General features: G+C 40.3%; 1 protein-coding gene across 5 annotated transcripts in view; it reads right to left on the reverse strand.

The window, feature by feature from the left end:
• ush2a (Usher syndrome 2A (autosomal recessive, mild)) overlaps nucleotides 1-15743 on the reverse strand; it is a 400820-nt gene that overhangs the window by 348762 nt on the left and 36315 nt on the right. For 4 of the 5 annotated variants that reach the window (XM_061879076.1, XM_061879060.1, XM_061879048.1 and 1 more), the window contains exons 1-4: nucleotides 5380-5837; nucleotides 4276-4857; nucleotides 2135-2349; nucleotides 543-773 (exon numbers count right to left, since the gene is read on the reverse strand). In XM_061879076.1, coding sequence (XP_061735060.1) covers nucleotides 543-773; nucleotides 2135-2349; nucleotides 4276-4539 — 710 coding nt within the window. In that variant the 5' untranslated portion in view covers nucleotides 4540-4857; nucleotides 5380-5837. Of the gene's footprint in view, nucleotides 1-542; nucleotides 774-2134; nucleotides 2350-4275; nucleotides 4858-5379; nucleotides 5838-15743 lie in introns of those variants that run through there. The other variant, XM_061879051.1, reaches the window with a different exon arrangement.

The following is a 15743-nucleotide window of genomic DNA, read 5'->3' on the forward strand; positions in this document are numbered from 1 at the left end:
TAGATCACGTCATTGCATAGATTACGTCATTACGTAAAAGTTGTAAATGGACCGCTTATACTGCTTAAAACACATTAAAAAGTAAGCGCCCCCAATGCATCCGCGTAAAAGTTGCAAACAGCCGCTTTAAGTTTGGGGATCAGTATAATAATCAATGAGCAATATTGTTGGTCTCTTTATCCACTTAAAAACCTAACATGCAGGTGGAGTCACTTAGGACAAAACGCTATTAATGTCACTATATGACAAGGGAGAAGAGCAACCTGTCCTCTTTTAAGCGTCTGTGACTTGCGTGTGATTGAAAACAGATCTTAATGTGTGTAACATTGCACCGACCAGCTTGAAACTGACCAGCCCACTCTCATCCCTATCTGTCACACACAACATAGTAAAGTATTGACATGACAAGATTCAAATTGAAGGCTTTACGCATGGTAACCAGAACAGTAGCTCTGTATTTCGATGACCACCTTTCTGACTCAGACTTATGAATATAACATGAACAGTCATACAAAAATACACAGTAGATAGGCCAGACTCACATCTCTCCAGGAGAGTTTGGTTTAATCCATAATGCCAGGGTGAGGGATCCAGAAGCTCCCAGTTTCTGAGAGGGTGTTGAGACCAAGCATCCCTGTTGGCCTGGGGAAAACATAACACTACCAGATCCGCCGGACAGCCTTTTTGACTTGGAGGTGGTTTTATTTTCAAACTCCGATGTTTGAGGGAAGACTGGAGCGGTGTTAGTTGTGTCTTCAGTAACGCATGCACTCCTGGTGGGGAAAAAGGGTAAATGGGTGAATATTGTGTAAATAGACTTACTTCATACATACAACACACCTCAGGGTCTTTTTAACGTTGTAAAAAATGCATTCGTTATATAGCTCTACTATTTGAGCTCCTATGCTGCTTGAGTGTTTTTTTAATGTATTTCGGCACATCCGAAATACATTCAAATCAGGGGATTATCCCCCGATTTTATAAAATCCCCTGACGAGCGAGGAAACCTACGAAACAGGCTTGTAGGGATGATATAGCCTCTTGTGTTTTTTCCCAACCTAACGTATATTGCGCCCCACCCCGGTATTGAGCACTGTATAATAGATAAACCACAGAAACCTTGACTACACAGTATATAAATAGTTCTACAGACATGCATCAAATATTTTCTAAGTGTGAGTTGGCACCAGAAAACTTCTAAGGAGGCGTAGCAGCTTTACGAAAATACTGAAACATATTTTTCAAACCAGCAAACGTCAGTTATGTTAAAGGATCATATTTTCATATGTTGAGAGTAAACGTCTGGGGTAAGCAGAAAAGTCCACATAATATGCTCCATGAAATCTGTTTGTTCGGAAGTAGGAGAGGACCCAACTCTATTATATTTTCTGAGGGGAAGGGTGCCGTGCCACAGTTAAAAAAACACTGTTCTTAATTATGATGAACCCATTGTTACTATAACAATCTACAAGATTAATATAGGTTGCCTCTCTCTTCCCTTTCATGTTTCGGTATTCCTTTTTTTTTTTTTTTTTTTTATTATTTATTCTATTTTATTTTATTATCTTTCTAGCTATAATTATGTATACGTATTGTTGCATTTGAACAACTGGATTGTTGATAATAGAGGTAAACTATTGGTTTTGTTCATGATGAATAGCCCTTTTTCTACTGGTATTTGTATTGCTCCAGTTTTAGTGTAAAAATGTTCATTGTCATTACTATATTATTATTTATTTCGCTAACTGCTTATTTGCTATCACTTTTACAATCATATTTGTACATATTGTATGTGCTGGTGTTGTTCTATTGTTGTTGTTGTTATTTTTGTATTTGCTGTTGTTGTTTTTGTCTCTCTGTCTAATCCCCTTCTTATCCCCACAATTTCCCACTCTGTCTTCCTTTTTTTCTCTTTTTATCCCCTCCTGCTCCGGCCCGGCTGCACCAAATGATAATATAAATACATTTAATAAAGTCAAATTCAAATAAGGCAACAAGAGAAGTATCCTACACTTCTCTTTTGTAAAGTAAATCTGAACAGCCGATATGGGCATCTACATCAACTATTTGATTTGCCTGAGAAGCTGGACAGGACAAAAAAAAGAAAGAAAAGAAAAAAAAAAATTATTATTACCTGTACACAGGCAGCAATAGTGGAGCATAAGGTGGTGTGGAGGACCTATAAGGACACTCCTGGTCGCAGGAGGCCTGATGGCACATGAGTAGCTCAGTCTGCAAGGAAGCAGGCTGGCAGTAGATGCTCCTTTCTGAAACCCCACAGGTGGAACGAGCTGGAGAGGTGGACACGGGTTTGAAGGCAGCAATGTTCTCCATTGGCGGAAAATGCCCCTGTAATAATGAAAAAGCTTGAGGAAGTGTGACCATTCCATTTTATCTGGACCTCATGTACTTCTTCTTCAGCCGTAACCCTACACACTCCGGATACAGTAATGACAATTGCATTTAATCCCACACAATTTAACGGCTTGTGCGTCAACTAATGTATATGGGACTCATCTAGTGGATGGCCTTCCTTAAAATTCAAACATAATTTCTGAATGGAATGTATTAGAAATGTGGAATATCAGAAATGCTACTGAACAGTGGTTGTATCGAGCACTGAAGTGAGACAGAGCAGGGTATGGCTTTTGAGCACAGGGAACACAACCTTCAAATCCTAAATGTGTTCTTGCTCCACCATTGAACTATCAACCCTTAAAGTTTAAAAAACATGTAAACATTGCAAACTATGTGCAACAAAGAAAGTCTGGACAGTTAGTGCAGACAGTTATAAAAATAAGCCCTGTTTGTGCATGCTGACATAATGCAGAGATTTCCAAACTTATTCCACCACAGAAAAAAATGAACTTCAATAAAAAAACAACTATCGAAATGAGTGCTTTGTTTTATTTAATTGTACTCCTGAGTTAATGTTGCTGATCAATTTGAATTCATTATTATTTGAGAGTGTCTCAAGTCGGTCAAAACATTTTTACAGTTTAGATAAGGATTGATTTATTTTTCAGGCAAATTGATGCACTTTAAATGTTTTCTGATACAGACTAAAATGTTATGTTATGCAAAGGTGTACTTCAAACAATTTTATAGACACATGTTTTAGTCCCGACAGAGAGTGGGGGGTGGGGCCTGAAATGTTTTCTTCTTCCGAGGGGGAAATATTTGAGTAGCACTGGAAAACTATCTGTCTGCCTTGCGATGAGATGGCAACTTGTCCAGGGTGTACACCGCCTTCCGCCCAATTGTAACTGACATAGGCACCAGCATTCCCCGTGACCCCAAAGGGAATAAGCGGTAGTAAATGGATGGATGAATAGATTACTATAATGTAAATTGAATGTTCTATCACTGATGTCGAAATCAGTTTTATCGTTTCTTTAATTTGGTCAAAAACATGTCTTGCAAAAGGAATATATCTTATATTTAGGGTTGTCTTATATTCAGGTCAACTTGTTCTATTTCTTGTCACATTCAACATTAGTTTCAAATTATTTTTTCTTATTCATTTGCCCGTAATCTTCCTTTGTAAAGTGTTCTAATCGTTGCTGTCAAATTATTATTTGTTTTAATTGAGGGGCACAAGCGGTAGAAAATGGATAGATGGATGGATGGATAGATTAATCACATTTAAAATTTTGAATTAATCATGATTAACCACAGTACATTACTTGCTTACGTACTTAAATTAACCTACAAAATGGTACTAATGTTTTAACAAACATGCAATTTTATTGTCAGGATGCCAGACAAACATTTTTTACGTTTTACCTACATGTACATAATTTATTTGCATAAAACTTGCTAACAACTTTATATAAAGTTGTGGCGGGGTTTATTTTGAAGTGAAATTTGTCAGCAGACATGCCAGTTTGTGGTCTCCTCACTCCTCCTTCTCATCACTGAGCGTATAACGGACGCCGCCTTTAGTCAACCATCCACAGTTAAGGTAAAGGAGCATGTGCTCTCAAAAAAATGTATGTGATTAATCTGCAATTATGCATGATAATATATTATTGTGCTCGATCGCAGGAGTTAACTAGTTTTTTTTGACAGCCTTAGTTGTAATGTTCTTTTTTTTTTTCTTTTCTCTTTTTAAATAGGTGAGGGGCCAGTAAAAAAACAAGTTGCGGGCTACATATCGCCCTCTGACTTTGGACACTCATGGGTCAGTGGACCTTCCTAATGATTCCTTACAGCAAATAAACATTGGTAGGAACATAAATATATGTTTTAAATATTTTTATTTCATATTCTTACCTGTGAAGAAGCAGGTTTTGGAGCGATGCAGAAGAGACAGAGCCATAGGAACATGTGATGCCACCTAAGCCTCAACATTATTTTACAGCTGTTGTTGTCTTTTTGCTGATGACCAAGCTCCAAGAATGGAATTCTGCTACCTTCCATTTCTGTTTGCGTCACCTCCGTCCTTTGTCGTATGACTTTTTTCTTAACTTTTCCAACTTCCCGGTTAAGCCAAAATTGATGTCCTCTCTTCATTCTCTCATGTATTCGGCTACACATTTGTTTTCGTCATTTAAAAAGTTCTCCTCTTTGCCGTTTTTAAGTGTACTTCAACTATACTAAAAGACGCCACAATCTAATGTCCTACACCATAGTACAGAGGTTTTGAACCATTCCGGAGGCCAGAGGGATGTTCCAGTAGTTGGAGATGTCTTGGAAACCTTCAACCGCCGCTTGAATAAGTGATGGTTCCAGGGTTACATTTTTAACTGGCCGCTGCCCCGTGGGTTAAAGGTGCAAAGCTTCAGTCTGGGTTAACTGCGCACACACAGCAGAGAACACAACCCAAGCCTTGCAGGATAGATGCGATTTTACAACCTGGGGAGGGAGAGAGAGTGGAAGAGAGATATGGTCAGACCAAAATCCAAAATGAGACAAATCTGAGGCAAGCCAAATGCCATGCAGGCTATTCCCCGGCCAAAGCCCACACTATCATGTACAGCTTGATGGAGGAATGGCTCAACTGATACTGTTACATCACTTTCCCCCCTTTTTCTTCATTCCCCATTGAATTAAACATGCCCTGTTTCCTCCTGGCATCTGGCCTGCGGGTTCCCATACAACTCAACAGCTTTTTCTTGCGTTGGTTAGCTGGAAATTGAGGCTTAGGCCAAATCTCTCTTCATTGCAATGCTTATCAGCTTCAATTTCACATTTGGACAACACACACACACACACACACACAAAAGGGAGGCAGTCGGGCTCAAGTGTTGAATTACTTGGACCCCGGCTCACAATAATGTGTCTTGGATGGCACGGACAGTGTATCTAATAATGTTGCTGTATGCCGTCACACATTTATTACAAACAAGCAGAGGAGGTTAGAAACTGGTGGCTCACCTGTTGCTGCCGGCTCCTGACATAACAAAGCTCCATTCAGCTTAAATCCTTAAAAGTGCAACTTGTTGTTGTTGCGTTAGCACGTGTTACCTGCGCATGCTAGCTAAACACGCGACGCGCAATAAAATAGTCACTTTGTTACTATTCTGGCTCTAAGACAGAAACGGAATGACAACAAAACAGAAGCTGAGTGCCCGCTCTCCTCCTCCTCCTCCTCGTCTCTCATTGGGAAGAAGCCGCGACGCACTGGCCAGCACCGAATCTAAGCAGATTAGCACCCGCCACCATCTGGCGGGCGACGCGGTAAAGTAACGTAGACGTCACGTCTATTTACGTTACGTTACGTTATAGGAGGCGGGTAACGGAATCCAATCTGTGGCAGAAGCAAGCAACAGTAAAAGGACAAGACTGAAGACAGCCCAGCGTTGATGTATTCACTAATCACCCACAAGAGGTGCTGCAAGTGCACCCGCTGTGTGGGATGAGGCTGTCCGATAAGTGGCTCTCACCCGGAGGTGGACGCTACTTCTGTTACTAGGCAACCATCATGATTATTCATTACGTCACTGACGTACATTTAGCAGCACTGTGAGTACATATCCTGTTGAAAACTCGAAAATGCGTTTTTATCCTCTTTAAGTGTTTTTATGAATGTATTTATTTTTTTCAATTCATAAACCTATATATATAAAATATTATGAACAAATAAATTTAATCCATACCTCTGTAGCCGAGTGTTCTGGGTTCGCATAATTTGGGTACTGATAAAATAAAATAATAAAAGGGAGTCATGAGAGCAGGTCCGGTCTCCACCACTTTATTGTTCCCTTCTTTACACCTATCTCCATACCCATATATCACCTTCTTCAACAACCCGCCTTTATATAGACCTCTTACGTCACAGCCTTACGGCAACACTAGAGGGACACCCTGAACTGTTTGTTACACCTCCATCCATTTTCTTACACTTATCCAAGGTCGGGTCGTAGGGGCAGCAGCCTAAGTAGAGAAGCCCAGACTTTTAACTCTCCAGCCACTTCGTCCAGCTCCTCCCAGGGGATCCCGAGGCGTTCCCAGGCCAGCCGGGAGACATAGTCTTCCCAACGTGTCCTGGGTCTTCCCCGTGGCCTCCAACAGGTCGGACGTGCCTGAAACACCTCCCTAGGGAGGCGTTCGGGTGGCATCTTGACCAGATGCCTTAACCACCTCATTTGGCTCCTCCCTGGAGGAACAGCAGCTTTACTTTGACCTCCTCCCGGATGACAGAGCTTCTCACCCTATCTCTAAGGGAGAGCCCCGCCACCCAGCGGAGGAAACTTTTTTTGGCCGCTTTTATACATGATCTTGTCCTTTCGGTCATAACCCAAAGCTCATGACCATAGGTGAAGATGGGAACTTAGATCGACCAGTAAATTGAGCGCTTTGTCTTCCGGCTCAGCTCCTTCTTCACCACAACGGATCGATTCAGCGTCCGCATTACTGAAGACGCTGCACCGATCCGCCTGTCGATCTCACGATCCACTTTTCCTTCAGTCAATAACAAGACTCCGAGGTACTTGAACTCCTCTACTTGGGGCAAGATCTCCTCCCCAACCCGGAGATGGCACTCCACCCTTTTCCGGGAGAGAACCATGGACTCGGACTTGGGGGTGCTGATTCCCATCCCAGTTGCTTCAGACTCGGCTGCGAACCGATCTAGTGAGAGCAGAAGATCCTGGCCAAATGAAGCCATCAGGACCACATCATCTGCAAAATGCAGATACCTAATCCCGGAGCTAGCAAACCAGATCCCCTCAACGCCTTGACTGTGCCTAGAAATTCTGTCCATAAAAGTTATGAACAGAATCGTTGACAAAGGGCAGCCCTGGCGGAGTCCAACCCTCAATGGAAACGGGTCCAACTTACTGCCGGCATGCGAACCAAGCTCTGACACTGATTATACAGGGAGCGGACCGCCACAATCAGACAGTCTAATACCCCATACGCTCTGAGCACTCTCCACAGGATTTCCTGCGGTACACGGTCGAATGTCTTCTCCAAGTCCACAAAGCACATGTAGACTGGTTGGGCAAACTCCAACGCACCCTTTAAGGACCCTGCCGTTAACAGTCCATTTATGAGTTGTAGAATCTCTTACAACAGATTGTTTTGTTCTTTCCAGTGATTTGTTGGGGTTTGTCCAATGAAATATTTTGTCTTCCCGAAAAAGGAACAAAAAACTTGGAAAATGTTAAAACCTTTTGATCTTGTAAAAGGTAGAAATTGAGTTTTATCAACTAAATCAGTGGTTCTCAAACTTTTTTCACCAAATACCACCTCAGAAAACATTTCCCAGCATGCACAAGACATTAAAACAACATTGAGAACATGTTTAATTAGGTCATGACATTGAGCAACTCAAACCTAATCACTGTTGGGTTCTGATGTTGGTTTGATCATTTTCCAACAACTATTCTACAACACAAACACAACGTTAAAACAACATGCTTTTTGATAACGTTTATTCAATATGTCAGGTCGTGATGCTTGTTTGACCATTGAAATTTGGTAATTTCCCAACCAACAATGTGGATCCAATGTTAGACACCAACACTGTCTCAATTTACAAATATAACTACTTTGCAATGTTTTTTCAAAGTCAATTTTAAAGGACATGTATGTATGATCAACATTGTATCAATGTCTTGTGCCTGCTGGGTGGACTCTCTAAGTACCACCATAGTGAGCAACAATAAAAAATACAGTAGCATAGTAGGGCTGTTCATTAAAACAAGGCAGAGATTATATTTAATATTAATGGCCCCTGTTGCCTTACACACAGTTTGAACAGTAACACTGTGTTGGAATATAGGAAAAAAAACCACTGTACTTTAATTGTGATTAGTTGCCGTACAACTAGATGATGCCCACTTATCACTAGTGGTACATGTACAACAGTTTGAGAATCACTGAACTAAATAATTGTAATTATTGAAAACAACTCATTTTCTTCACTGTTCTCTGTGGTGGGCATCAAGACTGCTATCCATTCTTCCACCCTTTTTCTATATTGTCAGGATCATAGATAAGCTAGGGACTATCCAAGAGGACTTAGGACTACTATGTTTTCAAATACAATGATGAAGATGGTTGATGCCTCAAATGCATCAAGATGCTGAAGTAACCAAGAACATTTATTATTTCTTGCAGTATCAATCTTAATATCACTGAGGAAATGGGGCATGAAACTTTTAAAAAAATGCCAGAATGAAAGGTTAAATTTTCAAATTGTACTTGTAACAATGGAATACAAAACATCCGTCCATCAATTTTTTTGTTCCGCTTGTCCTTGCCTAGCATATGTTAGCAATAGTGTTTTAAGACAACTGATTTAAATACATTTCGGGAAAAATTGTGTGTAAATGCTCCATTGTTGAAGCTGAGATGACATGATGGTGAAATGTTGAAATAGGTGGAAATAATGTAGAAATGGTTTGAACGTGAAGAGCTGAAGCTTTGAGTTTGAGTTTCCCTTAACTTTCCTTGCATGTGTGTTCAAACAAGTGATGTCATAGTAGTTTTTGCAGCTCTTCCAGGCACTGCGGATTAAGGGCTATATAAATATACTTTGATTGAACGATTGAAGCTGATCTAAAATGGTGGTGAAATGTTAAATGAAAGTGGAAATGGTTTGGCTGTAGAAATGGTTTGAATGTTTAAAGCAGAAGATCGACCGATCTGTTGTGGTGAAGAAGGAGCTGAGCCGGAAGGCAAAGCTCTCAATTTACCGGTCGATCTACGTTCCCATCCTCACCTATGGTCATGAGCTTTGGGTAATGACCGAAAGGACAAGATCACGGGTACAAGCGGCCGAAATGAGTTTCCTCCGCCGTGTGGCGGGGCTCTCGCTTAGAGATAGGGTGAGAAGCTCTGTCATCCGGGAGGAACTCAAAGTAAAGCCGCTGCTCCTCCACATCGAGAGGAGCCAGAAGAGGTGGTTCGGGCATCTGGTCAGGATGCCACCCGAACGCCTCCCGAGGGAGGTGTTTAGGGCACGTCCAACCGGTAGTAGGCCACGGGGAAGACCCAGGACACGCTGGGAAGACTATGTCTCCCGGCTGGCATGGGAACGCCTCGGGATCCCCCGGGAAGAGCTAGACGAAGTGGCTGGGGAGAGGGAAGTCTGGGCTTCCCTGCTTAGGCTGCTGCCCCCGCGACCCGACCTCGGATAAGCAGAAGAAGATGGATGGATGGATGGATGGAAGCAGAAGCTGGACTGAAGCGTGGTGTTAATCTTGAAATGTTAAATGTATGTTGGAATAGTTACAGCAAATTCATGAGTTGAAGGAGTTGGTGCTGAAATGGTTTTAATCGGTTGAGAAAAATATAGGAATTTTACGAACATGGAATATTTCTTAATTTAATTGAATGAGAACAGTTCCCTAGAAATTTGAGAATTCTGAGAAAAGTGGGAAATTTTGAAAGGTGACAAATAACATGAATATCCTGAAAGAGCTGGATAGTTTGGTGTTTGAATTGTTGGACTCTTGTCGAGAAATGTGGAAGTAGTAACACGTTTTATTTGAGAGTTAGCGTTACCGAATTCTGGGAATTCTGAGAAAAACGGAATTTGGGAATGTGTTAGTTTGAATGTCCAGGGTGAGTGGAACATGTTGACGGTGCGATGGTTTGAATTGGTTGCGAGATGCGGGAATTTTGGAACTTGAGAAAAATTGTCAAATCATTTGAATGGGAATCATTTCTTGGTAATTTGAGAATTTTCGAAAGAGTGAGATGTTTTGTAAGGTGATAAATAACATAAATGTCCTAAATGAGCAGAATTGGTTGGTGTTGGAATCGTATAAATCGGTCAAGAAACGTGGACAATGTGACACTTTTTTATTGAAAAAGCGAGGACGGCTGGGCGCAGTTGGGCGAGTGGCCGTGCGCAACCCGAGGGTCACTGGTTCAATCCCCACCTAGTGTCCTGAGCAAGACACTTCACCCTTGCTCCTGATGGGTGCTTGTTAGCGCCTTGCATGGCAGCTCCCTCCATCAGTGTGTGAATGTGTGTGTGAATGGGTGAATGTGGAAGTAGTGTCAAAGTGCTTTGAGTACCTTGAAGGTATAAAAGCGCTATACAAGTACAACCCATTTACCATTTAAAAATAGTGTTACAGAATTCTGAATTTTGGGGTGGAGGAATTTGAAATGTGTTTTTTTGAGGTTGATTTACAACGCTAATTTGGCCCTAGAGTATGAATGTGAGTGTGAATGTTGTCTGTCTATCTGTGTTGGCCCTGTGATGATGTGGCGACTTGTCCAGGGTGTACCCCGCCTTCCATCCGATTGTAGCTGAGATAGGCTCCAGCACCCCCCCGCAACCCTGAAGAGAATAAGTGGTAGAAAATGGATGAATGTTCAGTTCAGGATGAGTGGAATGGTTGGTTAATAAATAAGAAGATTTTGGAACTTGGAAAATTGCCTGTTCATTTAAATGGAGATCAATCCATCCATCCATTTTCTACCATTTTTCCCTTTCAGCGTTTACTAGAACTGTGTGAATGTTAGAAAAATGGTGACATTTTAAAATATGGCAAGTAGTACACTTGCCCTTAATCAGTTGAATGGGTTGATGTTGGATTTTTTGGAAAAATGTTAAGGTAGTTACACTTTTTAATTAAATGATAAATGGGTTGTACTTGTATAGCACTTTTCTACCTTCAAGGTACTCAAAGTGCTTTGACACTACTTCCACATTTACCCATTCACACACACATTCACACACTGATGGAGGGAGCTGCCATGCAAGGCGCTAACCAGCACCCATCAGGAGCAAGGGTGAAGTGTCTTGCTCAGGACACAACGGACGTGACAAGGTTGGTACTAGGTGGGGATTGAACCAGGGACCCTTTGGGTTTCGCACGGCCACTCTACCACTGCGACACGCCGTCCCAATTGAGGACTGGTTTTAAAGAATTCTGGAAATTTAGGGAAAAACGGTAATTTTGAGGGATAAATAGTCAAAAGAAAAAGGAGGAAGTGGCGGGAAGCAGAAATAGTAGAATGGAAATTCAGGAATTCTGGAAAAACAATGACATTTTCAAAAATTTGTTGGATAAATGGAATGTGCTTGAAGGTGGAAAGCTTCGAATCGGTCGATAAATGTGGGATGTGCCCACCCACAGTGGAGATCTTTGTGAAGGATTAAAAAATGAGCTAAACAGGTTGGCAAGAAGGAAATCACTCCAAACACTACCCTTGCGACCTGGCGTTGTCTAATTTCTCTGTGCTTGAGCATAAATGGTGCGTATTTCTGGTGGTTCATTGTCACAAAACATAACTGGCAAAAGTAGGGGTGGAAATACCATTACTAAAACTTGCTTGGCTATACAGAAACTTTTATGAAATGGACTATTAAAAACGAAATGATTTTATTCCCAAAAGTGAAACGTCCCATATATAGTAAATGTTCCTTTTGTCAGATGGATTTTCTCTCTCTTTCAATGCTGAGTAATAGTTTGCCTTTTGAAAGACTATATTAAATATTACAACAGTTCAAGCCCCGTCAACTGTATCTCATTTAATTCAAAGAGTATGCCAATAATAAAAAGCCAAATATAATTTGATAAAGCTGAATATCCAATAAGAAATCTCAAATAAACAGCAAACCTCAAGCTCAAGTGGTTTAGCCCTTCAATGTATGCCTAAGCATTTCAATTGTGTAAACATTTCTAGCAAAAACAGAAAGCTTTTCTCTTATATTTTGCCCCACTAACAAGTTTTTATGTTATCATACTAATCACATTTGAACAGCTGCAATTTGCCCTGCTTGAACAAAGGCATTCTAACTAGGTTTTAATTAAGTGTTCCTAATGACCTTAAGGAGATTAGAGGTTCGCCTTCTAATCAATAGCAGGCAGAGAGGAGCAGGAAAGAAGGGAGGTGACTAGGGGCGAGGATAGAGCTTGTGGCGAGAAGAGAGGTGGAGTAAATAAGGGGGAACACGCAGAAGGGGGAGGAGAGGAGAGGAAGTTGGGTTGAGTGATTGATGGTGGAAGGGAATATTAGTGCGTGCGCGGGAGATAGGCAGAAACACACTCCACACTTGATCAGAATTATTAGCTGAAAGCAATTATGAGAAGTATAATTAGAGAAATCGATATCCTAGATATGAAGAATGGTAGCAGGGTTGGAATGGACGACTGGTTAAATTAGGGCCCTTAGCAGAAATGTATTTAGATTCCGCTCTGCACCCCACTTCCGTTAATTTTCACACTGTTATTCATATAAATTGATTTTTATACATTTTCAATCATAGTTGAGTTTAATTGGATGCATGCTTTGTATTTAAACTATCCATCCATCCATTTTCTAACGCTTATTCCCTTTGGGGTCGCGGGGGGCGCTGGTGCCTATCTCAGCTGCAATCGGGCAGAAAGCGGGGTACACCCTGGACAAGTCGCCCCCTCATCGCAGTGTATTTAAACTAATTATTTGAAAATAAATGGTTCAATAATGAATTTGTTTAGTTCAAAATAATGACGCTGCAACGATTAAAAATGAATCCACACAGATGTGTTATTGTGGACTAGTCGCTTAGTAAAATTGTAATTAATAAATCGTCAAAATTGTTCATGTTGACACTTTTATTCTTTTGGTCAAGTAACTGCAGCTATATAACTCTAACAGTACTGCATACACATACATTTTAGACTAGACTTAGAGACTTAGACTTCCTTTTTATTGTCATTCAAATGTGAACTTTACAGTACTGTTAAGAACAAAATTTCGTTGCATTAGCTCGTTGTAGTGCAGGATAAAAAAGCAATAAGGTGCAGATATACATAACTAGACTACTGTACAGATACTGTAAATATATTGCACTTTTGCATATGCATCCAGGTTTATGGATGTATGTTATATTGTCTTTATATTCCAGCTGTCAGAGTTTGTTGTAGAACCCCAAGATGCAGAGAAGGAGGGAGGCATTTTGCAGGAAAACATGATATAATTTAAAACACTAAGACAAAAACAAACAAAGGGTACAAACAAAAAGCGCGCACGAGGCGGATAACAAACTAAGAGAGCTAGCATGGGAGCTAGAAAACATAAAGGAGACTTAGCATGGAAGCTAGCAAAAACAAAAAGGGTCTAGCGTGTAAGCTAGTGGGTAGTGAGCAGAAAAACAGAAGTCGTAACGTGTAGTACACAACAAACTGGAAGCAGGGAACAAAAAACAGTAAGCTACAAACAGCAAAGGAATATAGCTTACCGCTACGCTGCAAAGACACGACAAGGTACGACACGACAGGAGCGGTAATACATAACAAGAGCGACAAGAAGTGACATCGACAAATCAATAATACAGCACTGACTGGAGGAACAAAGTAAGTACAAATAGGAGCCGGCTGATTGACACCAGGTGTGGCCAGGTGCCAATCAGCCGCAGCTGAGGGGAAAACAGCGCACAGGGAAAAAACAGGAAGCAGACAAAATAAGAGCGCTAAACAGGAAATACTACACACAGAGGAAACAAAGACAAATGCAGAGGAAAAAACTAAAACATAACCAAACTGTCAGGGATGAACCTAACAGTAGCCCCCCTTCCCATAACGGCTAACAGAATAATCGTGAGTTGCAGCCCTGCAAAATAACAATTTGAGCATAATAGACACATCTATCCTTTTATTTTCTACCGCTTGTCCTGGTTGTCCCTCAAACTTTATAGTCGATCCTAAATCATGCCTCTAACCTCGATGGTAGCAGGGCGAGTAATCCAACATGTTGGTACACTTCGACAGCCAATTTAGATCTAAAAATGGCGAGAACGACACAAAGAGATGCTTGGTTCCACCCCCCTTTTCTTCAATCAAATGGAAAAACATGAACATCCTGGCAGTCGGCATTCTAATGACAGCGGACAATGTACAAAAAGTGATGTTTTATTATGTTTGTTGCCTTCAATGAAGTCTGCAGTGAATAGTAATCAGTGATGTTGTTAAAAAAAGAAAGCGAACAATGTGATGCGTTTTTTTTAAAAATGTGCCGCTTATTCTAAAAATTATCAAAATAGGTAAATATGAGTTATTATAAATTTGGACGTTATTACATTACATATATACTTAAAGCATGTATATAAAACATTGATGGAGGTCTTTGTATGTTTTTAAGGGCTTTATAGGCAGAATAGAGTGGCTCCCATAGGCTCCATTGTAAGCGTTTACATTATTTGGAATGCATTAAAAAAAATACATCTGTCATCATGTCTTTCATAATGATTGTGAATGATGGGAAAAATTCCCACAAAGTGCAATTCCACTTTAAGAGAGCAGAATATAAAAGCACAATCTATTTAACATGTCTGTCTTCTTGAATATGCAGAAATGGTGATCATCAGAACACCCACAATACTGGGATGAGAAGATGTTAATATAGTTATTCAGCACACTCAATCTGATTTATCTAGACCAAAATTGTTTTGCGGGCGCTATTTTGCATCTTTATTTAGTACGTCTGAAAGGTAAGTGCCAATTGACAGTTATGTAATGTGAGAAATGAGGTGATCACGTTTCAAAGACAGACAATGGAAACAGAAACCTCCATCCTACTTGTGTGTGTCAACACATTTGCAAAGTCAAAAATAATAATTTTATAATTTTACAAGCTGCTAGATGATTATAAAAGAAATTCAACTGATGCATTTCTGTCTGCCGGCTTTTTAACATTTAAACGCTGTTTGGTTTTCCAATAAGAAACAATATTATAACATACTGTACATCCTTTAGGAGAAAATGTCTTACGATATGCATTTTTTTGAATGTGGATCATTCCAGACAAATTAATGCGCTGCTGTTGAAGTGTTAAAATGCCTCCTGCAGAGTGCTTGTCAACAAGCTAAAATAGTTTCCGTTGTGATTTCATGTTACAGAAAAGACCTTGCAGATTATAGATATGCTGCTTGTTCAAAAACATCGCACACAAGTTGGAGAGCTTAATAAAATGAACAGCCAGTACGCAAAATTGCACATTTCTAATTAATTTGCAGTTATTGTAACAATTTGAGAGCGTGTAGTTTGCGGCATGACCCCAAAGATACAGTCAGCAGTTGTAAAATAAGTAAAATAACATTCAATTAACAAAAGAAGGCGAGTGCAACTAGGAAGTGCAGAAGACACAAAACGTCTTTAGAAATAAAATACAAACCCCGTTTCCATATGAGTTGGGACATTTTGTTAGATAGGGGAATACAATGAGTTACAAATCACTTTCAACTCATATTCAGTTGAATATGCTACAAAGACATATTTTCTGATGTTCAAACAGATAAAAAAAAATGTTTTGCAAATAATCATTAACTTTAGAATTTGATGCCAGCAACACGT

This window comes from Nerophis ophidion, linkage group LG02 (assembly GCF_033978795.1).
Source record: "Nerophis ophidion isolate RoL-2023_Sa linkage group LG02, RoL_Noph_v1.0, whole genome shotgun sequence".
Taxonomy (NCBI): domain Eukaryota; kingdom Metazoa; phylum Chordata; class Actinopteri; order Syngnathiformes; family Syngnathidae; genus Nerophis; species Nerophis ophidion.